Below are 22,302 nucleotides of genomic sequence, written 5' to 3'. Positions count from 1 at the left end.
ATCATATGGTAGTTCTATTTTTAGTTTTTTGAGGAAGCTCCATGTTTTCCATAATGGCTGTGCTAGTTTACATTCTCACCAACAGTATACAAGAGTTCCCCTTTCTCCACATCCTCACCAATATAGCATACATTATACGAAGTTATACGATCTTTGCTATTGTGAATAGTGCTGCAATAAACATGGAGATGTAGATATCTCTTTGATGTAGTGATTTCATTTCCTTTGGATAAACACCAGGCAGTGGGATTGCTAAATCATATGGTAGTTCTATTTTTAGTTTTTTGAGGAAGCTCCATGTTTTCCATAATGGCTGTACTAGTTTACATTCCCACCAACAGTATACAAGAGTTCCCCTTTCTCCACATCCTCACCAGTATTTGCCACTTTTTTGTTTTTTATATACTAGTCATTTTAACTGGGGTGAGATGATACATCTCATTGTTGTTTTGATTTGCATTTCCCTGATGATTAGTGATGTTGAACAGTTTTTCATATACCTGTTGGCCATTTGTATGTCTTCTTTTGAGAAATGGCAGTGATGTTGAACATTTTTTCATATACCTGTTGGCCATTTGTATGTCTTCTTTTGAGAAATGGCATTCAGATCACTTACCCATTTTTTTTTTTTTTTTGTCCTTTTTTTGAGACCGGCCGCACCGCACTCAGCTAGTGAGCGCTGTGAGCGCACTGGTCATCCTTATATAGGATCCGAACCCGCGGCAGGGAGCGCTGCTGCTGCACTCCGAGCGCCGCACTCTCTCGAGTGTGCCACGGGCTCGGCCCCACTTACCCATTTTTTAATTGGATTTTTTTTTTTTGCTGTTGAGTTGCTTGAGTTTTTTATACATTCTGGTTATTAATCCCTTGTCAGATGCATAGTTTACAAATATTTTGTCCCATTCCATAGGTCATCTCTTCACTTTGTCTATTGTTTCCTTTTCTGTGCAGAAGTTTTTCGATTTAATCCCATTTGTCTATTTTTGCTTTTGTTGCCTGTGCTTTTGAGGTCTTACTCAAAAAATCTTTGCTCAGCCCTATATCCTATAGCATTTCCCCAATGTTTTCTTCCAGTAGTTTCAGGTCTTACATTTAAGTCTTTAATCCATTTTGAGTTGATTTTTGTCTACGCCACTCTTGCTCTTGAGGCTGGAATTGGATGAGAATTTAAGACTGAAAATGGGCTGGGGGTGGGGGGCAGTGGTGGCCTTGCAGAACTGGGTTACAAATTGTGCTTTGTATTTATAAAGCTAAAGGAATTTCTAAATGCCACTTGCAGAGGCACTCCTGCCAAGCTCTGTTTGCAACTATTTGGACACTTCCATAACACTTTTAGGCTGTAGCCTGAGTATTTTTTGGAAAATCAGTAGCTCCCATATTAGGAGGAGGTATCTTTCCAGTTCGACTTTTGGTAATTGCTCTCTTTTTGTCTGAGGGTTCCCTGGATCCTAGGGCTTCTCCTTTCTCTTGAAGAATACCTCTGATACAATTAATGTGCCGAATGGTAGTTGGTATCTTTCTTCACTTTAAGATTTACATAAAATTGGTTTAAACCCTCATTCCACATCCTGTGGGAAGGTCCACTGGTTTTTCCCAGATTTTTGCAGGGTTCTGCTTGGATGGTTGCACAAAGATAATGTTTATATAGTTACTTTTGACTCATTTTCTGCTGCTGTTGATAGTGGTCACTAAACCTACCACCTGGGGTGAATAAACAGTTCAGACCTATCATTCCCAAAGAATTGTCATAAAGCCTAATAGTTCGTTGGAGTCACTCCTTTGTGTTAAGTCACTGCTTCAGGGTCTTTTGAAATACATGTATGTTACCCAGTAGTATCTTATCCCCCAGTGGGCTGATCATTTTAGTAGAGTGTTTAGTAAGTTCAAGAGAAAATGGGATGTCAGACAAGTTAACTCAGTGGAAGACGGTCACTGAATAGCATGTATATAGGGTTGTTTGGGAGCAAGAGTGGTATTGGTAGGGAAGAGAGAGGCTCCAATGGCAGGCAGACTCCTTTGGGAAGGAACAAGAGTTTGAGATACTGCGGCTTATTTTTCCTTTGTGAGAGGGGGAATCTTCATACCCTTTCCATAATATGTAACCTGGGACTTTTGGCGCCCTCAGTACTATTGAGGTTTATGGAAACAAAAACACTTGTTGTCCCTTTTATAGCCAAGATTTCACCCCTAGACCTGATCTGTTACACAGAGGTGATCCCTTTTATACTTTACTGCCAAGCCATGGGGCCAGGTTGCATGACACTTTTAACACCCTCTAAGAATACTTGCCCATTCTTGGTTTTATTTTCTTACTTTCGTTCTGTATCTCTAGATAGGGAGATGTCTCTGTTAAAAATATTCAATTTCTCCCACTATTTAAAGTCACTTTTCTAGTTCTTTCTACAAAGAAAGAGAGGAAAAATAGTTATATATTATTGTGATATATGCAAATATATATATTGAATATTATTTCCCTATTGTCTTTGATTTATGGTTGCTAAGGAGTTTTTCAGTCTATCGGTCATTGTTTTATAAGTATTATCTATTCATTCCTTAAAGAATGAAAAGAGTCAATTTGATTCTTTTTAAGTTTGAAAAAAAATTGTACTTTATGTTCAGCAGCTTCACCACAATGTTTCTAGGTATTAATTTATTTTCATTTATCTTGCTTAGTACTTAAAATGTACTTTTGATTTGAGGACTCACGTCTTTCAGTTTTGTATATTCACAACTTGTATCTCTTCAAATATTGCTTATCTATCATTCCGTTCAATTTCTTCTGCTAGAAACTATTACAGTTTCTCATACTAATTATTCATAACTCTTCATCTGTTCTTCCATTTTTATCAGTCTTCCAATTCGTAATTTTCTCTTTAATGTAGACTTTATTCCACCTATTTGTTTTTTTTTTCTTAATCTCTACTTTTAATTTCAAAAATTGCTAACACATCCATAAACACATTATTGTTGCATTTCTGATACTTTTATGTTTTATAATTTTTGGTACTTTTTAATGAGTTACTTCTTCACATATCTTTTTGAGGATCCTAAGTATTATTTTTAAATCTTTTTTTTTCAGAGTAAGTTTATCTATAAATTATTGATTTTCTGTCCATAGACATTGTTCTGTCATTAATAATAATACTAAAAATAAATGAAAAACTAAACAAAGGAACTCTTAATATATGCTTATTATGGACCAGTATTAACTCAAATATTAACTTATTTAATCCTCACAACAACCTTATGATGTAGGTACCATTATTCTTGTTTTTCACAAGAGGAAACTGAGACACAGGGGAGTTAAGTAATTTGCTCAAGGTAACACAGGTAGTGAGTAGCTGAGCTGAGATTGAACTCATTCTGTCCAGAATTCATACTCTTAACTACAATGGAATACTGCTCTATGGCATTCTGTTTCATAGATGTATCATTATTCCTTAAACCATTTAACTTATTTCCAATGTTTTGTTCTTACGAATAATGAATATCTGTGTATATCCAATTTTGTGAACATGTATCTTTTTGTAGAATAAATTTCCAGAAATTGTATTGCTAAGTCAAGGCTTAAGCCCATAATTCACTTTATTATATACTACCAATTGTCCTCCAAAAAATCGTACCAATTTAGAATTTTACCAACAGTGCATAAGAGGACCCATTTCCCCACACTGTCACAGACACAGTGTATCACCAGTAGTTTTTTAATATTTACCAATCAGATAGGCAAAAAGAATGGTGCCTCATTGAGGTGTAATTATATTTCCCTGACTATTATTGAGATTCTTTCATTCATTTCTCCCATAAGTATTTACTGAGTTCTTAATATTTATAAGGAACAGTTGTGGATACTAGAAATGCCACAGTGAAGAAAAGAGACAAAGCCCCTGCTGTCATGGAACTTATTCTAATGGGAGATGTCAGATGCTCACTTGAGCTGGGAGACAGAAAGCTGAGCTTTCTGGTATCAGATTAGCCACTTACAGAAGCAAGACAGAAATAAAAGAGTTAAGCTTTTAATCTCTTACTGTGATGGTATAACCAAGAAGCTAAAATGGGAGGAAGGGCTGACTCCCCTTGTTCCGTTTTCCCCCAGAGAATGGTGCATGCACCAGTGAAAGGTCAGGTGGATCAGTGCAGATGTAGGGGTCATCTCACAGTTGAGGGAGCCCCAAACAAAAGACTCTGGCAGTTTATGGACCTAGGGGCAAGGGGACCCAAGGGCGGAGAGAACAAACGGGGAAAGACCAGGGGAAAGGGCTAGGAGTGGAAAAGTACTGGGTGATGAGTCAGAGTGGAGAAAAGTGTCTTCAAGGTTCCCCTTCCTCTCCACCATAAGGAGGCCTCGGCAGAAGCACCTGAAGAAGATCTCTGCCCAGGGCCTCGAGTAAAGAGACCTCAGAATGAAGGTATCTTGGCTAGGCATGTAAATATGCGAAAAAGCATGACCAGCCGGGGGGTATGAGACCTTGACCACAACTCCCCTAGGGACTGCAGCACCCTGGCTGTGCACCAGGTCTGGTGTGGGGAGGGCAGCCTTCCCCCGTGAAGCCTGTCAGGCCAAGCCTTTGTAACTGCCTATGGTCAGACCTGAAAAATCACACACATGGGTTTTTAACCAGGAGCTGGACTCCTCAAGAGAGACAGACAGTAACCAAACATACCATATCATGTCATATCATGATAAGGGCCATGATAAAAAATAAGTCAGCCTAAGGGATGGACAGTGACAAGGTTGCTGTCTTCAATAGGATGGTCAGAGAAATCTCCCTGGGAGGCAGAGTTTGATGCGAGACCTACATGAAATGGAGGAATAACCGTGAGACTGTCTGCAGGAAGAGACTTCCAGACAGAGGGAACAATAGGAGGGGAGGACTTGAGATAGTGTGCGCCTGGCCTTTTGGAGGAGTGGCAAGGAAGCCAGTGTGACTGGGGCAGAGCAGGGGAGGAATAGAGGTCTGAAAGGTACCGGAGACCAGATTACAGGAGGACTTGCTGACCGTGGGAAAACCTTTGGAATACTGTAGTTCCCAGTGTGACAGGAAGGGATTTGGATGTCATTTTCAGTGTGGTGAGAATTCATCAGAAGCTTTTGAACAGGGGATTGTGTAATCAGAGATATGTTTCTAAAGGATCATTTTGGCTTGAGGAACTAGACCTGGGGGCAAGGATGGAAGCAGGGAGATGAGTTAGGAGGCAATCAAGAGGTAATGGGGGCTTGGCCTGGGGTAGGATCTGCAGATGTGGTGAGAAATGTTCTGATTCATAATCAGTGAGGAGAGATGGAAGAATTGATGGAGTGATGGTAGAAGGGATGAAATGAAAAGACAGGAGGCAGTAGTCACAAGGTGAGATGTTTGAAAGTGAGACTTTTGAGGGTTTGCAGTGGTAACAACAGCATCTGGGGTCTGGCCCAGGGAGGAGACGGCTGGGGAAGAGGAGGTGACAGAACATTGGAGAGGAGGAGGGTGAGAAGGTGAGAGGCCAGAGTACTGTGTGCACGAGCCTGAGTAATGGAAGGGGCAGTGGTGGAGATGATGACAACTTCAAGCCAGCTGCTCTGATCTCCAGGGGTCAAGGGGGCACTGAGGAGGAAGATGGATAACTACAGCAGTGCAAGACAGCAGGTGGCACAGTCCAATGGCAAGTGCTTCATAGGAGCTGGGTTTGTAAACATGTAATGGTGTGTTTTGCTTTTGTATTATATTATGCTTCATATATTTTAGTAGATCATATTTCACATAAAATAGCATATGTTACACATTTTATAAAATATATACAGATATTCTATATCTATAATATATAAACATACATCATTATGCATTTATTTATCTGTAAAATAGAACACACGCTGAGCATGAAATCAAAGCAAAGCTAGCCTTAGAAATATTATCCAAGCCATGAAAACTCCTAGAGAACCATCTGTGCCCTATAACAGAGAATCTCTTTCATAACTTAAAAGATAATGTCCCCCAAATCTGTGGATAAATACCAAATTCTTTTTCTCCAGTGGCCCCTTCCATTTGCTTCACACTGCCCCCTGCCCCCATTTTCTTAACATATTAGCGTTCAGCTCCGGCTCTAGTAGTTCTAGATTGCATCGACCACACCTGTGCATACCCTTTCTTGGGTGTTCTTCCAATGATTATGGGCAGCATGAGGTGAGGGAAACATTTACCAAGAGAGGAGAAGCAGCTTTGAAGAGGAGCAAGGGAGTGTCTGTTGCTGTCTAGATGGAGACCTCCAGCAGGCAGTTGGGAATGGGTATCTGGAACTTTAGTGAAAGTTAGGGGCTGGTGATAGGCATCTGTGAATTGAGCTTATACTTGACAGTTGAATCCAGGGGATAGAAGAGAAAAACTAGGGAGAATATGAAGAGTAAGGAAATCAAGAAAGAGCAGGTGCTTAAGATCATCAGCATTTAAGGAAGGAACAGAAAAGAGTAACCAGGAGGTCAGAAATTGGGGAAGAATAGAGCATTTCAAGGAGAGATGCCAATAGTGTTCCATTCAACAGAGTGCTCAAATGAGATCTGGTCAGAAAAGAGCCCTGGGCTTGGCCATAGGGGGAAGTCACTGACAACCTCGGAAATGTCTGAAAACATCATCACAAAGAGATCTTTTAGAAAACATCACTCTATGGGGTCTAGACTGGATGAAGCTGAGGTCTCGATGAAGGTGAAGAAAAGACGTGGAGGGAGTAAGCAGCTCCAGTAGAGGTGGCAGGGGAGGCTGGGAGTGAAGGCAGCAGCCCTCTTGTTCTTTCAGGGAGTTTGACTGACTGTTAGGGAAAGAGAAACTAAAAGCAGTAGCAGAGGGCACGTGTTTAAGTAACTGCCCTGAGGAAGGGGCAGGGTGCTGAGCAGGGGGAGCAGCCCAGAGGTCACGTTAAGTGAGACTAGACACTACAGATTTGTAATGTCACCTGTCTGCACGACTGATAGTTTCCTGCAGTAGTGCTGCACCACTCAGCTGTAAGAACAGCGTGTAGACCTAAGGTAGAGTGTCCTCAGGATGAATTCTGCAGAGACGGAAGGGCACATTTATCAAAGCTGCTAGCAAGGAATTGTTAAAAAGACATACTGTTGCTGTGTAGTCCAATATGATAGCCCGTATATGATTACTTAAATTTCAGTAAAATAAAATTAAAAATTCAGTTTCTCAGTCACATTAGCTACTTTAACTTGTTGCTACCATGTTGTTCAGCACAGAGACAGAACTTTCAAACATCACTGCGAAGAGTTCTTTTGGAAAACACTGCACTATAGCATCTATAAAGCATATAAACCATACATAGCATAGATAAAGCTGAGGTCTTGATGAAGAAAAGATGCAGAGGGAGTAAACAAGAGCAAAACCAGGAGGAATAGAAGGTTGTGGACAGAGATGAATGTATTGAGGTTAAGATTCTAGAGACTGAGCTGTTCCAGGTAATAAGGTTCAGGGTTATGTCATGAGAGGGGGGCCGCTGAAATAGTCTAGGGATGAACATCTTTGGGGTTGACAAGGTCAAAGAATTTGTGTTCACACACATGTATAGGAGCTACAAAGTATAAATTGTGAAATACTTTCAGTTTCTCTCCAAATGGGCTTCAGAGTGACTTCTACTCATGGGGAAGAGAGAGGGTTTGGGGAGGGGTGGATGGAAACAAATTTTCCTGTCATCTTCTCTGATCCACTCTGGGGACAGTAGCAGAGATCCTCTAGGCAGTGTCTCAAACTGAAGCTCTTGTTAAAATGCAGATTCTGACTCAGTAGCTCTTGGGTAGAGCCAGACAGTCTGCATTTCTGACAAAGTAATTTCCAGAAGGCTTGAGTAATAACAAATATCGACCATTAATTGGCAGAATTTTCAACTGTGTATTTAGTTTCTCCATTAGGTCATCTCCCTTATGCAATATGGCAAATTAGATCAAAAGCAGAATTTATTCCCCCAGAGGCAGCACTAGAAGTTCTTACAGCAGGTGGCACCCTGGCATTATCATTACAAGCTTAGCAAAGGAGCAGCAGAAGCCTCAGCTTTGCCCTGTAAGGTAATTACGCAATACAGTAAATCTTCCTGAGGTCTCCCTTTCATTGTTCAGGGTACCCATGTAGATTTTCCCTCCTTCCTCCTATACAGGCATGCATCCTGTACAGATGGTGCATTTTATACTTCAAGTGTTTCAGAATTCCAGTGAGTGTATGTAATACCATAAGCAGCCATTCCAATTGGTGCCAAGTCTCAGTGATCCCTGGAGGCTTTGGTGCATTTTATACTTCAAGTGTTTCAGAATTCCAGTGAGTGTATGTAATACCATAAGCAGTCATTCCAATTGGTGCCAAGTCTCAGTGATCCCTGGAGGCTGCTTCCCTCAGAGTTCAAGACCACCACCAACCCTCACTGGGCCAGTCTGCACACAGTTCAGTTTTGCCAAGTGCATGTCATGATTTGTCCTTCTATTCCCTCTTTGACGAGAAACCATTGATCAGATCAATTTAATTTTTACCCACCAAGAACACTTCAAATGAAACTTCTCTTATCTCTCCCTCCAACCCACCCCCTCCTTTTCCTCCTTAATGTTAGCATCCTTTCCCTGAAATCTTGAACAATGACACTTTATTTAGAAACTACCCTAACTTCCTCCTCAAGGCGCCATTTAACTTCATAACAACTAAAAAACAGCATCTCCTCTCCACCCTGCACTTCTTACCCACCACTACTTACTTTCTTTGCCAAGTCTCAAGTCCTACAGAAACCCTGTAATCAATCACATTGAAGGAGTTAGCTGGCCCAAATCCCTCCCACAAACCGCAGTACGCCTTTGGGGACCAAAGCCTTTCTCTGACCTCTTCCAACATGTTCTCTGTGGGTTGTAAAAATCTCCAGGGGCAGTACATACTGGGAGCAGCAAGTTTGTGGTGCCTGGGGTTTCCCCAGAACTCCCAAAGCACATCCTCACCTTCCTGTCTGTGATTCACTTCATTTCATTCATGTGCCTTAAACGATCTCTGACCACCACATCCCAAAACAACCATCACATTTGCCCAGTTCTCTTTCTCATCCCTGAAAGAGCTTAGAGAGGTCACCAAGAATAGAGACCTAAGTTGACTGAGTCATTTCCAAACCATTTTATATCCTTGGGAGAGCTGGCCATGGGAGCAGCAGCCATGGGGGAAGTTCTATAAAGGGAACTATTTGAATTTCAAAAATACTAAATGTGACCCCCAACTAATGAGGCATAATAAAAGGGGGAATGTCAAATTTATTACCATTATCAGCAATCTTTTTACCACAGCCGACCAAGGAATAGGGGATAGAGAGAGAAGGGAGAGCTTTTGGCGAAGGTGTCATAAAGCCTGTAACAAGCTACAGGGATGAGAATCAACATTCAGGCTGTAGGAAGGTAACAGGTGGGTGAATGAGTTGTCTGACTCTGCTGGTTTTCCCTGTCCTGGGACTTAAATTCACGGACCCATAGTACTAGAGAGACCCTTAGAACATTTAGTTCACCCCTTCATTAAACAGATAAGGAAACTGAAGCTTATAAAAGTTGCGGTTTGCACAAAGCCATACGTTTCGTTAGCGGTGATGCAAGGACAGAAGTCCTGCTCTCCAGATGCCCAGCATGTATGCACAGTTCCAGAGCTTAATATCTAGTTCTTCAGTATCAAGAGACCCTTAGAACATTTAGTTCACCCCTTCATTAAACAGATAAGGAAACTGAAGCTTATATAAGTTGCGGTTTGCACAAGGCCATATGTTTCGTTAGCGGTGATGCAAGGACAGAAGTCCTGCTCTCCAGATGCCCAGCATGTATGCACAGTTCCAGAGCTTAATATCTAGTTCTTCAGTATCGTTTCCGACCACATAGCATCTGGGTATTGCATAAAGAGAAATGGAGTTTGTTTTGTTTGTTTCTTTTTCTTCCCTCTTGTTTCTCCTTCCCTAATCCCTACGTTTCCTTTTTTAGGTGTTGCTTCCCTGAAGATTCAGGCTTATTTCAATGAGACTGCAGACCTGCCATGCCAATTTACAAACCCTCAAAATATAAGCCCAAGTGAGCTGGTAGTATTTTGGCAGAACCAGGAAAAGCTGGTTCTTTATGAGCTGTACTTAGGCAAAGAGAAACCTGACAATGTTGATCCCAAGTATATGAGCCGCACAAGCTTTGACCAGGACAATTGGATCCTGCGACTTCACCACGTTCACATCAAGGACAAGGGCTTATATCAATGTTTCATCCATCACAAAAGGCCCAAAGAACTAGTTCACCTATACCAGAAGAATTCTTACCTATCAGTGATTGGTATGTAGTCAATGGTGTGTTCAGATCCTCGGCCTTCTCAGATGAGACTGCAAATGAGTAGAGACACTTGGGGGGTGTGGTATTGGAGGGGGCTGGGGAAAGGAGCCCTATAGAGACAGGGCAGAGGACAGGCATTTCTGGGAAGTCCATTTAAAGGGTGTGCAGAGTCTGGGAGTAGAGAACTGAAAGCCCTTTGTACTTTTTATGGTTTACTTCTGAAGGATCAGTAAGAATCTGCTTTGGGGACAAAATAGAGCTAGTTGAACAAAGGTAATGTGGCTAAGGTGAAACCATGGGTAATTTGGCCATTACTAAGTTTATGTAACCATATAGGCCTCAAATCTTTTGCATACATTTTCTCCTTTGGTCCAGTATTTCTCACCCACTACATCATTGCCTGGAGCTCCTAGCAAAGGGGACGGCTGAGTGATTTGGGTTTTCCCTTCAGCCTCCTGTAGGTTGCTTATGAGTTGTTTGCTGCCCCAAGCATGAGCCTGGTAGACAGAGGGAAATAATCCAGCAAACATGACCACAAACTAACAAGCCAGCTCCTCTGCTTCACCAGGCCTTGAAAAGCCTAAATGTCACTACAGTTTTTTGTTTTTAAATTATCATACAGTAGAATTAACTTTTTGTTTTGGTGTAGAGTTCTATTAATTTTGTAGATTGTGTGTAGATTTATGTAATCACCACTGTAAGTAAGCTACAGAACATTCCTATCACCCTGAAATATTCCCTCATGCTATCCCTTTACAGAGTCATACCTTCTCTGTACCCATAACTCTCATTTTGCATGCTATAATTTTGCCTTTTGAGAATGGCACATAAATGGAGCCATACAGCAGGTAACCTTTTAAGACTGGCTTCTTTTATTCAGCATAATGCTTTTGAGATTCATCCATGGTGTTGCGTGTATCAAAATTTGTTCTTTTTATTGTTGAGTCATATTCTGTTGTTTATCCATTCAGCCCACTGAAAGACACTGGGTTGTTTCCAGTTTGGGACTATTACGAATACAGCTGCTGTAAACATTCACGTACAGCTTTTTGTGTGGACATACATTCTCATTTCTCTCAGGTAGAAACCCAGGTGTGGTATTACTGGATCCAGATTGATTTTTGATGAAACTGGAAAAGGCAAATAACACCTTTTCTGAAACCACAGATTAAACCAGAGGCAAAAGTAGGGATGAATGGGGAGCTGCTCCCTTTGAGCCCTGTGTGATTCAAACTAGGCTGCAGGGCTTTCAGAACATTTTACCAAGTGCTAAATCAATGTTTTCAAAGTGGGGTCAGGTACCGTTGAGAACATGCTGTGTTTTAGGTAGGACACAGACAAGCATTTTTTTTTTCAACAGACTTATATTTATGTTAATGTATGTTAGAAAAACTATAGCTAACTTATCCAACTGGTGATTTCACAGATATTGCTAATAAGGCTAAATAAGATCTGGCAAACCACCTTCCACAGACCACATAAAGTACAAGCAGAGTGCTCAAGTGGTAGGTTGATATAGCAGAACCACTGGCATGTGAGTGGTGACATGTTAGAAACAATATACTAAACTATACATTAGTACGTAGAACCTGCAAACTACCTGGTAACTATAAAAGAAGAGCAAGGGATTGAGTGGGCAGAAGGTACATGAGACAGGTCTAGGGATTGGGTGCTAGGAATCCTCAACAGCCATAAAAATATGAATGGCAAGAGAAGCACCATGTTTGTCAAGATCACATATTTTCCCTAAAATGACTGGATTTGGCCTTGATCTTATAGTATGCTATGAAGACATCTTGACAGTCATGATAAAAGCCGGTATTCTGAATTTCTATGTCCACAATTCCCACCCACTCATTGACCACCATCCTGCTTGGGTTGCTGAAAGCTAAGACCCAGAGCATGCCTGCACCATGAACTCTTAGTTTCTAGTGGGACTTTAGCTCAATCCCTTTCTGCTCTCTTGGTCTGGAGAGCTGAAATGTACCCATGAGACCCTTGGGTCCTGGAGTCAGACCATTCCTCCTTCTGAAGACTCCACTCTCTGGAATAATGGCTTCATTGTAAATCTTTGGTGACTCAGTTTCAGACCTCCGTTGCTCTGAGATCACCCGCCTTGATTTGGATAAGTAGACAGTAAGCATGGCTTGAAACTCCATTCTCAAAAAATAAATGTGGGGCCATTATATGACTGTCACCATAGGCCAAGGCCCACTTTAGACTCCCAGGTGTGTCCCAGTGAGCCTCCATGTCAGGTATCTATTTGTTGTTCTCTTCCATACATCTAAACTTAGACTGATTTTTTTTTTTTGTATTTCTATTCTGCTTTCAGCTAACTTCAGTCAACCTGAAATAATACCAATTTCTAATATAACAGAAAATTCTGACACCAATTTGACCTGCTCATCTATACACGGTTACCCAGAACCCAAGAAGATGTATTTTGTGCTAAAAACTGAGAATTCATCTATTGAGCATGATGGTATAATGCAGAAATCTCAAGATAATGTCACAGAACTGTACAACGTTTCCATCAGCTTGTCTGTTTCATCTCTTGATGTTACAAGCAACATGTCCATCTTCTGCATCCTTCAAACGGAGCAAATGGAGACACAGCTCATCTCCCTACCCTTCTACATAGGTAAAGCTGCTTCCCAAGACTGTTTCTCTCATCAGATATTATACACAAATGCTTAAGGCAGAGGACCCCTGCTTGCTAGCCAACCTCTAACTGGGCCATTTTATGATGCTGTTGGGAAGGACCCAGGTGGAGGGTTACTGCTTCCTCTGAGTTATGCAGGATCCAGGAGGTGACACACCTGTGCCGAATTTGAAGAAACACATTCTTAGTCCTGAAACTGACCTGGTCTTTTGGGCTACCTTTGAATAGAGGATTCTGAAGTTTTGGTCAGAAAAGGCAGTATTTCTACACATATGGATAGCATATGTGTCAATGTTCTCCTACCTATATCCTCTAGGCTAAAATTCTCACTTTGATTAAAATGCACACACACACACACACACACACACACACGGCATGCATACATACAGTACTTATAATAAGTACAGAATCATTCTAGACTTTGTTAGTTGCATGAGTGAAAGCTAAAAGGTATAAGAAGACATCCTCTCTGCCCTCGGGGTCCTTCCAATAGAATCAGAACTCCATGATGTGCACACATGGAAGACTAGATTTTTAAAAGGTTAAGTTATAATCTAAATTATATTACATGGAAATACATGACTAAATTTAAAACAAAAAAGTGACTGATAATCAGTTTTATGGGCATTGAGAGGCAGGCAAGATCCTTGAGTGTCAGGGAAGGCTTACTAAAGGAAGTGGGATGTTATAACAGCATAAAATAAATTATTTGGCTTAATAAATGTGGTGAGGAAAGGGGAGGGCATTCTACATGTTCTCAAACAGGCAGTGACTTCCTGAACAGAAAAATTCTGAGACACATCTGGGCTCAGCAGGTGAGAGGACCATGGTGGATTAGCCGTATCTGACAAGCACAGGAGGTATGTCAAAGAAAGACTCAGGCGGAAATGCTTGTGGCATGTTCCAGCCCAGGCGGAAATGCTTGTGGCATGTTCATAATGTGTTGTGGGGACCAGCCCAGCTGGAGGGAAAGGTTGAAGCTGAGCACTGTCCACTAATAGGAGCCTGACGTTTAAAAAACCCAGCTTTGCCCTGGAGGGCATGTATCCATAATTGAGACTCCATTTTTGAGGAGTAGCAACTACAAGATTCCCTCCTAAAACAAAGGTACCCTCTACCCACATTGCCTCTATCACTGCTTGTTCTCATCCTGGCCCTCCCCCACCCATCTGCCTTCTGCTTGCCTCGGCCCCTTCTCCAGCTCTGGCCCCTTGGTTTGCCCCCTCCTGCAACATTCAACCCACCCCTTGCTCCATCCCTTGGCTTTGCTGCCTCCTCTCTCCTAGTGTCTCATTGTTCAGGCACAACTTGGCCTGTGGACATACTCTTATGAACAGCCCCTGGGGCTAGTCCCCACAGTCAACTTTACAACTGGGCCAGTCTGATCTCCTGGTACTGATTTCCTTCCACTCAGACACCTCAGCCTCTGAGAGTCCAGTAAATGGTGGGGCCGCCCAGCCTGTCCCAGTTGCTTCTACTGCAGTCTCTCTTGGCCTGATAGAAGCTTCTCTAAGCTATGCCACCAGTATCACCACACATGACATGCCCTGGGGCCCTCAGCTATGGCTCTTAAAGTCTACAAATGAAGGGGACTTGTCACCACTGAAGCCTCAGCATGACTCACCTGTCTGCTGATTCTTAACTACTGCCCAAATCTCCCCAGGTAACACCATCTTCAGAAATGTTTCAGCTCTAGCTGCTCAGGAAGATGGGGCTTGCCTCTCTATGTCCCTATTCAGTGGCTTGATCAGAGATAGGTTAGACACTGAGTAAAGAAACCTTTTAGGGTGTCAAAAGGTAGCAGTCTCCATGTTAACAAGTATAACCCTACTTTACTAGAATGCCAAACAGGCTCAAGTGGGATAAACTGGGACAGACTCAAAAGGTATTGAATATGGCCTGCAATGCCAACAACTCTTTTTTTTAATGTCCCAAGAACAGGGCATGTGTCCACAAATTGTAGCTAAGTTAACGGGAGATCAGCTGGTCCTATTTTTCCTGAAAATGGGAATTAACTACCAGAACTATTCCCCAAAATGTCTATAAAGTAGGCCACTCAGTTCTGAGTTTTCCCCACAAACCTGTTTTTCTTTTCTTCTTTTTTTTTTTTTTGATGCCAATTACTCAAAAAAAATTTTTTCACATTTTAAAAATCAGTAATAATTCATTATATAATCAAACATTAAACATGTTTAAATTTCTCCAATTCTCTCCCCCTCCCTCTTTCTTTCTTACAAATTGATTTGTTTACATCAGGATTCAAAAAGTTCTGCTTATTGCATTGGTTGTTATGTCAGCTGTCTCTTAAGTTTATTTTAATCTACAGGTTCCCCTTCATCTAATATTTCCCCTTGACCCCACAGAGTTTCTCAAGGTCTGGTTTTTCTGGCTCCATCCCAGTAGTGTCATTTAACATGTTCCACCATCCCCTGCATTTCCTGATGATTGGTTGCTGGATCCTGAGGCTTGGTCTCACTCGGGTTAGATATGGCTTCCAAGGTATATGTTCTTACTGCAGGAGGCTCATTATGTCGGATCATCTCTCTGTGACATTAGTAGTCATTGATGATCATTTGCTAGATCCATTATTTCAATAGGGATGTGCAAAATGCCATATTGTAATTATTTTATTCCCTTTTTATTTACTAGCTGGGATACCTCACTAGACAGAAATGTTCCTTCCTCAGCTATTTATGGCTACCCTGAGGAACAATTAATATAGGAAAGGCCAGATAAATGCTTGACTCTTCTCTTTTTCTTACTAGTTTTAGAAAATAAATTGTTTCCCTATCATCTTACAAAGAGACTGAGAGTTTGTTCACTTTTGTTTCATTGTCATTATGGTTTTTTGTGGTGGTGAGATTTAGTTTCTTTCTCTTTCTCATATGCATTTTTGTTCTACCAGTGGGTTTTGTTCTTTCTTGTGTATTTGTGGTAGTGATTATTGTTTTTCAGAGTCCTGATGCAGGACTCCCTTGAGGATTTCTTGCGAGGCTGCTTGTGTGGTAGTGAACTCTTGCAGTTTTTGTTTCTCTGGAAAATATACTATTTCCCCCTCATTTCTGAAAGAAAGCCTTGCTGGGCATAGTATTCTTTGCTGGCAATTTTTTTTCTTTTAGTATTTTGAATATATCATCTCATTTTCTTCTGGCCTGTAGAGTTTCTGTTGAGAAGTCTGCTGTTAGTCTGATAGGGGCTCCCTTATAGGTGACTTGATGGTTTTCTCTTGCTTCTTTTAAGATTCTCTATTTGTCTTTCAGCTTTGCCAGTTTGACTATAATGTGTCCTGGAGAAGATTTTTGGGGGTTGAATCTGTTTGGGGATCTTTGAGCCTCCTGGATCTGAAGGTTCGTGTCTCTTCCTTTACCTAGGAAGTTTTCCATTATTTTTTCATTGAGTAGGTTTTCCATGTCTTTTCCTTTCTCCTCCCCTTCTGAAACACCTATGATTGGAATGTTTGTGCACTTAAGGTTGTCTGCTAGCTCTCTTAGATTTTCTTCATTTTTTCAAGTTCTTTTTTCCTTTTTTTTTTTTGCCTGTCCATGTTATTTCAAAAAGATTGTCTTCGAGATCAGAAATTCTTTCTTCTGCTTGTTCTAGCCTGCTGCTTAAGCCCTCAGTTGTGTTTTTATTTCTTGGAGTTAATCTTTCAGTTCCATGATTTCTGCTACATTCTTTTTTAAGATATTGATCTCTTTGTAAATTTCCTCCTTCATATCCTGGAATTTTTTTTTTCTCATTTCATTATGTTGTCTAATGAGTCTTCTCTTATTTCAGTAGATTTCCTTAAGAAATTGAGAAATTCCTTAAGAATTCCTTGCTCGGAATTCCTTTTCAGTCATTTCAAGGGTTTCCTGCTCTATAAGGTCTGGTGTTTGAGAGTTACTGTATTTTTTTGGTGATCCTAGTTTCTTGGATTTTCATATTTCTATTATCTCTACATTGATGTCTGGTTATCTGGTAGAGCAGTTGCTTCTTCTATTACTCTGGAGTGGACTTTGAGGAGAGAGAAGTTCTCTTCTTTTTCCAGTCTCCTCTGGTGACTCTCCCTGTGTCAATGCAGTCAAGTGTCTGGTGGGCCACCTACATAGAGGCTGTGGCTACTGCTGTGGCATTGAGTGCTTTTGTAGCAGCCGTGGCTGTGGTGGTGGCTGTGGTGGGCCACCCAAACAGAATTGGTGTTTTTGGTGTGTTCCTTGCCTGTTTCCGGGCAGGGATTGCTGCCCTCGGCTCCGGCCTAGGGCCCCAGGGCATGCTCTGCTCCTTGCCTGCTTCTAGGCAGCAAAGCCTGTTTTTCAGCTTCCCAGAATCTTAGGAGTTCCCTAACTTCCAGGAAGCTGATTTTGGCTCTAATTCTCGGGGCATGAAGAAATATCAAAGGTTTTCAAGTAGACAAGACATGCTGAAAGCCATGCTGAGGAAGCCTGCTATGACCTCAGAGGGAAAAAACCAACGAACCCAGCAAACAAACAAAAACTAGAGGTTGGGGCCTGTGAGGAGGCTTCTCCATTTGTCTAAGTGAGAGGTGTCTGGAGCCCGACCTACAGATGATGGTGGACAGAGGCATCACTACAAGACAAACTTCAGGACCTGGGAACTAGCTGCATATGGGGCTGGGATAGCAGGGCATCACACAGGTGACTATACCTTCAGAGCCTTAGCATGGATACCTTACACAGATCCCAGAATCTTGGGCCAGGTTGACCATCTTCTTTTACATCATGGTTGGTGTCCTCCCCACCTTTGGGAAGAGAAGGCAGCTCAGCCCAGGCATTTGGCCAGAGGCACTGGCTTGGTTCTTTGTTAGCTGCTGAAACCCAGAGACTGGTCTTCCATGGTCTCATATTGTGGATTTTAAACTCTTCCAGTCCTAGAGACTGGGGAGATGCTGGCAAGTAAATAGAGAACAGCAGCAAATATAAACCTTTTATAAATGACCTTCCTGGCTGATTGAAAACTTGTGATCATTTCCAGCTCCTAAAATCCCACAGCCCAAAGACTACAACCTCTGGATTGGAGCTATGCTTCTAACGTCAATCATAGTATGGGCGCTGGTGTTCCTTCTAATAAGATGGAAGAGGAAGAAGAAGAAGCAGCCTGGTGTCTCTCATGAGCGTGGTGAGTCAGTCCTTGTCCCTCTGCAAATTGCCACTTTGCAACTACCATCCAGTAAGCTGCCTTTTGGAGCTCCTTGGCTGAGCCCAGGTTAGTGAATGCCAGCAAGTTGTTGGAGGAAAAGTTTTTCCCTGAGGGTTGGAGCCTGTATATACTAGACTCAGCAGCTGATAATGTTGCTCTTGACTTCTAAGAAAGGCAACATTTCTAACCTAAGGTTTACAGCGGTACTTCTGGTTTCCAGGCAAACCTGATTATTACTTGCTTTATCTACCTCACTTCATGAGGTTATTGTGACAATTCAATAAAGTAAAATAGTGAAAACATTTCTAATTGTTAAAGATTATGGACCTGGTGGTGTTCAAGCAGAGATGTTTGCTAGATAACCACAAGATTCACTTACTCATCTCTGAAAGTCTAGGTTTCCTGTGAAATAAGTTAGATAAATTGATATTACAATAAATGATATTAGTTTTTACTGATTACCATTAATACATACCCATTATTAAGTATACTGGAAATAAAAATGACCTAAATTTCACTAGTAAGAAAAAAATGATTATGCAGATGACATTTTTGGTGTAGATCGTCCAGATTTTTCTTTATATAAATCTATGTTTTTTTCATAATTGGGATAATATTATAAGGGCTACTTTTCACAGTTAGGATAATATCATATATATAGTTTTCTGACTTTGTTATGCTAAATGTTGCAAGACAATTTTCAATGTCATAAATATTCTATAAAATCATTTAATTTAATTTAATTTAATTATTTATTTATTGGTGGCTGGCCAGTACGGGCATCTGAACCCTTGACCTTGGTGCTATAACATTGCATTCTAACCAACTGTGCTAACCAGCCAGCCCATACGACATCATTTTCAGTGGCTGCAAGATATTCCATTGTGTGGATATACCTTAGCTTATTTATTTAATCAACCCCATTTGTTGGACACTTGGGTTGTTCTGCTAGTTTTGCTATTGTAACCATCACTGCACTGAGCAGCTTTCACATTGATTTCTGTTGTAAGAATGTTTAATGGGAGCAGAGTAGTCCCTGTCTTTATAATAATCTCATGCCTATTTGTGGTTTGGTCTGGTTTGGGCAAGGATATAAGATTGGACTTTATCGCAGTAACTGCCTGCAGTAACTGCCTGCAGTAAGTAGCAGTTAGTTTGGTTGGTGCTAATAATTAAGGTAACCTTCTCACTCAGTTATGGTAGAAAGCACAAGATGAGTAATGTTTCTCTGGCTGGCATCTTATCAAAGATTTCAGCATACTGATTTTAAGATCTGTTTGGAAAATAGATGGATAACATTAGTAGTCATTCATTTCATCTTGCTGTATTTTAAAAACAGGAAATCAGGAAATAATCATCAAATCTCAATAAATTAATACAAAGCATATGGCAGATCCACTCAAACTACCACAGTATGGAGTATGCTGAGAGATTTCTAAGACATAAAAGTATAAAATTCAGAGCACAGAATCAGATGAACAGAATTTCATGCTTGTCCAGGCTTTGACCTTTCAAGATGAGAGTTTTAAGTTTCTCTTTCTTTCAATCTTATCGCCATTTAGAATTAGCCGCTATGCAGAAGGAACTTCCAGTTTGGGAATAAATTGTTTCCTTAATTTGCTTTCACATTGTAATGATCAGTTTACAAATGAAACAAAGAAGAAGAGATGAAATGGAAAAAAGAGAATAAAAATGTTTCTTCCCCCACCTCTCCATGAGTCAATCATAAAAATTTAGGAGCCTAGATAAGGGGGTTAAACAGGATGTGTGTACACATGAGAGAAGTTGGGAGGGGGTAAAGAAGCTGTGTTTGTGCACATGAGATGCTCAAATTGAGCTATGAGTGGTAAAAGGAAAAAGACAATCAAACAGTATAGCACATATATGACCCCCAAGAATGTGAAAAAGAAAATTGGCAGGAAAATGTTTGGTCAGACAGTCATCTGTGCCAGTGAGTTTAGTCAAAGAGAGGAGCCTTGATATCACTGGAGGGAAGGAAATGTACCATGCATAACCACACCATTGCAGGGGCCAAGGAAAAACATCCTCTTCTTCCCTGATGCCTCACTAAAAATTACCACAAGTTCAGATTAATATGGAAAAAAGGCATAACAAATTTTATTTTAACATGTATAGCACAGGGGAATTGCAGAATGAATGCCCAATAACCCAGTGGGATACAGATGCTTACACATCCCTCTTCAGAGGGAAAGGGAAGATGGGGGTGTAGGAGTAAATGATTCTTAGGGGGGACTCAATGGGCCTGGAGAATATACAGTGGCCTAGGACAAAGTGGCCCAGAGCAGACAATGACTGGTAAAAGATTATCTTTCAAAATACTAAATGGGACCAAAATAGAAGACCATGGTCTATGACGAAAGTCTGTCTAGGTGAGTTGACAGACTTCAGTTTTCCTTCCTGTGATATGAGTTAAGTTAATGAAATTCAGGAAAAGGATCAGAAATAATTGTCATCTCTTTTGGTGGGTCCGGACTTTAGGCTGGTAAGGGAACAGCTTCAATCCTGTGCTTTGGAGAGTGACAGAGGATTGAGACAGGAGAGGTAGGGAAGGTCAAAGAGACCTTGATGTCAAAGCACCATATTTTGGGGTAACAGCCTCTGAGCCCCAACACAATGTAGATATGAGATGTTTGTAAATTTGGGTTCTGTAACTTCAATAGTATCTATCCTTGCTGTGTGGAGACTTCTGGTATTACCTATGTGATAGGCAGAAAAAGATGTTCATCTCCTATATGCCAAAACCTATAGTATATTATCTTACGTGGCAAAAGAGACTTTACATAGGTGATTAAGATACCAACCTTGAAATGATGCAATTAGCTGGGATTATCCAGGTATGCCCAATCTAATCACATGAATTAGAGAACCTTTCCCACCTAGATTAGAGAGATAAACTGGAAGAAGGAGAGATCTGAAGCTTGAGAGAGGCTAAATCCACCACTGTTGGCTTTGAAGATGGAGGAAGGGGTCCAGGAGCTGAGAAATGTGGGTGGCTTCTAGAAGCTGGTAATGTCCCTCAGTTGACATCCAGCCAGCAAGGACATGGGGATCTCAGTTCTACAGCTTCAAGGAACTGAATTCTGCCAACAGAGAGGCATGGATATCATCATGATCCATCCACAGATACAAGTTAACTGATAACCAGCAGGAATTTCTCCAAAAATGGAACTTCTTCCTCCTCCAACATTAATCCTTTTTTCGGAGGAGACAGCCCTCAAACTAACTAACCTGGCAATAAAAGTCTTGTTCAGCATTTTGTTCATTAATTATAGTTTTTCTGTGCCTCAGCTATACATATTTACCCTGTCTAGACTGTTTAAATGAATAAAAGGGAAATGCCATGATTATTCTAGCAGGTTCTAATCTCTCTCCTCATTTTTTGTTTTTCCAAGTAGAGCAGATAAGGCATGAGAGATTATAACTATGAATTACTGTCTTTTCCCAATCAGAAGTGACCCTATCAGTTTACCCATTGGAGAGAAGGACTAAAACTCCTGAAATTCTACTTCCTCATTTGGGTCTCGTGTGATGAAATCTGTATTTACTGTATTAACTGTGCTTCAGCAACCAGCTCCCTTAATAAACCTAGAAGAGTCTCGGCTCTTTCAGGAACGATTTCTTCAAGGCAAAGTGTCTCTACCAAAATAAATCATTTTTAAACAGGAACTTTCATAGGGCTTAAAAACTGAAAGTTGTGATATCTCATATTTGCCCTTCAAGATGCTAAATTTGTAATCAAATCCAGAAGTTTTAAATCTGCCTCTTTATTGTCCGCTTTCAAATAGAGGCTTTTTTTCTTTAATATGGTGATGATTATGTCATGGGTATGAAAGGATAATTTAATTACTCTGTGTTACTCTACAAACATCTGAAATACTGTATTCAGCTATAACCACCATTTTTTTTAAAAAACAGCTTTGACAAAAATAAAACCTAACCAGATTTAGAAAGTGTCTGGGAGCTCAGTCAAATAAAAAAATAGCTCAAGTAATTGAGGATGCTTAACCTGGAAAAAAAAAAAAAAGAGCCTGGGGAGTGCAGAAGGGCTGCCTTCAAATATCTAAAGAGTTGTTATAGGGTAAAAAGATTGTACTTAACTTTGTGGCTCCAAAAGGCATCTCAATGGATTAAGCAACAAAATCAACACACAAAAATCAATAGCATTTCTATTCTCCAATAGTAAACATGCAGAAAG

The 22,302-nt window shown here is 40.8% G+C and overlaps 1 protein-coding gene across 2 annotated transcripts in view; it reads left to right on the top strand.

Moving 5' to 3' along the window:
• Positions 1-22,302, top strand: part of CD86 (CD86 molecule) — a 68,802-nt gene that overhangs the window by 40,362 nt on the left and 6,138 nt on the right. Inside the window, exons 3-5 of one of the 2 annotated variants that reach the window (XM_008564810.1) lie at positions 9,953-10,288; positions 12,663-12,926; positions 17,922-18,065. In XM_008564810.1, coding sequence (XP_008563032.1) covers positions 9,953-10,288; positions 12,663-12,926; positions 17,922-18,065 — 744 coding nt within the window. Of the gene's footprint in view, positions 1-9,952; positions 10,289-12,617; positions 12,927-17,921; positions 18,066-22,302 lie in introns of both variants that reach the window. The other variant, XM_008564802.1, reaches the window with a different exon arrangement.

Source organism: Galeopterus variegatus, unplaced genomic scaffold (genome assembly GCF_000696425.1).
Source record: "Galeopterus variegatus unplaced genomic scaffold, G_variegatus-3.0.2 Scaffold192, whole genome shotgun sequence".
Lineage (NCBI taxonomy): Eukaryota > Metazoa > Chordata > Mammalia > Dermoptera > Cynocephalidae > Galeopterus > Galeopterus variegatus.
The sequence above is the reverse complement of the archived record's forward strand: the minus strand, read 5'-3'. Positions and strand labels throughout refer to the sequence as shown.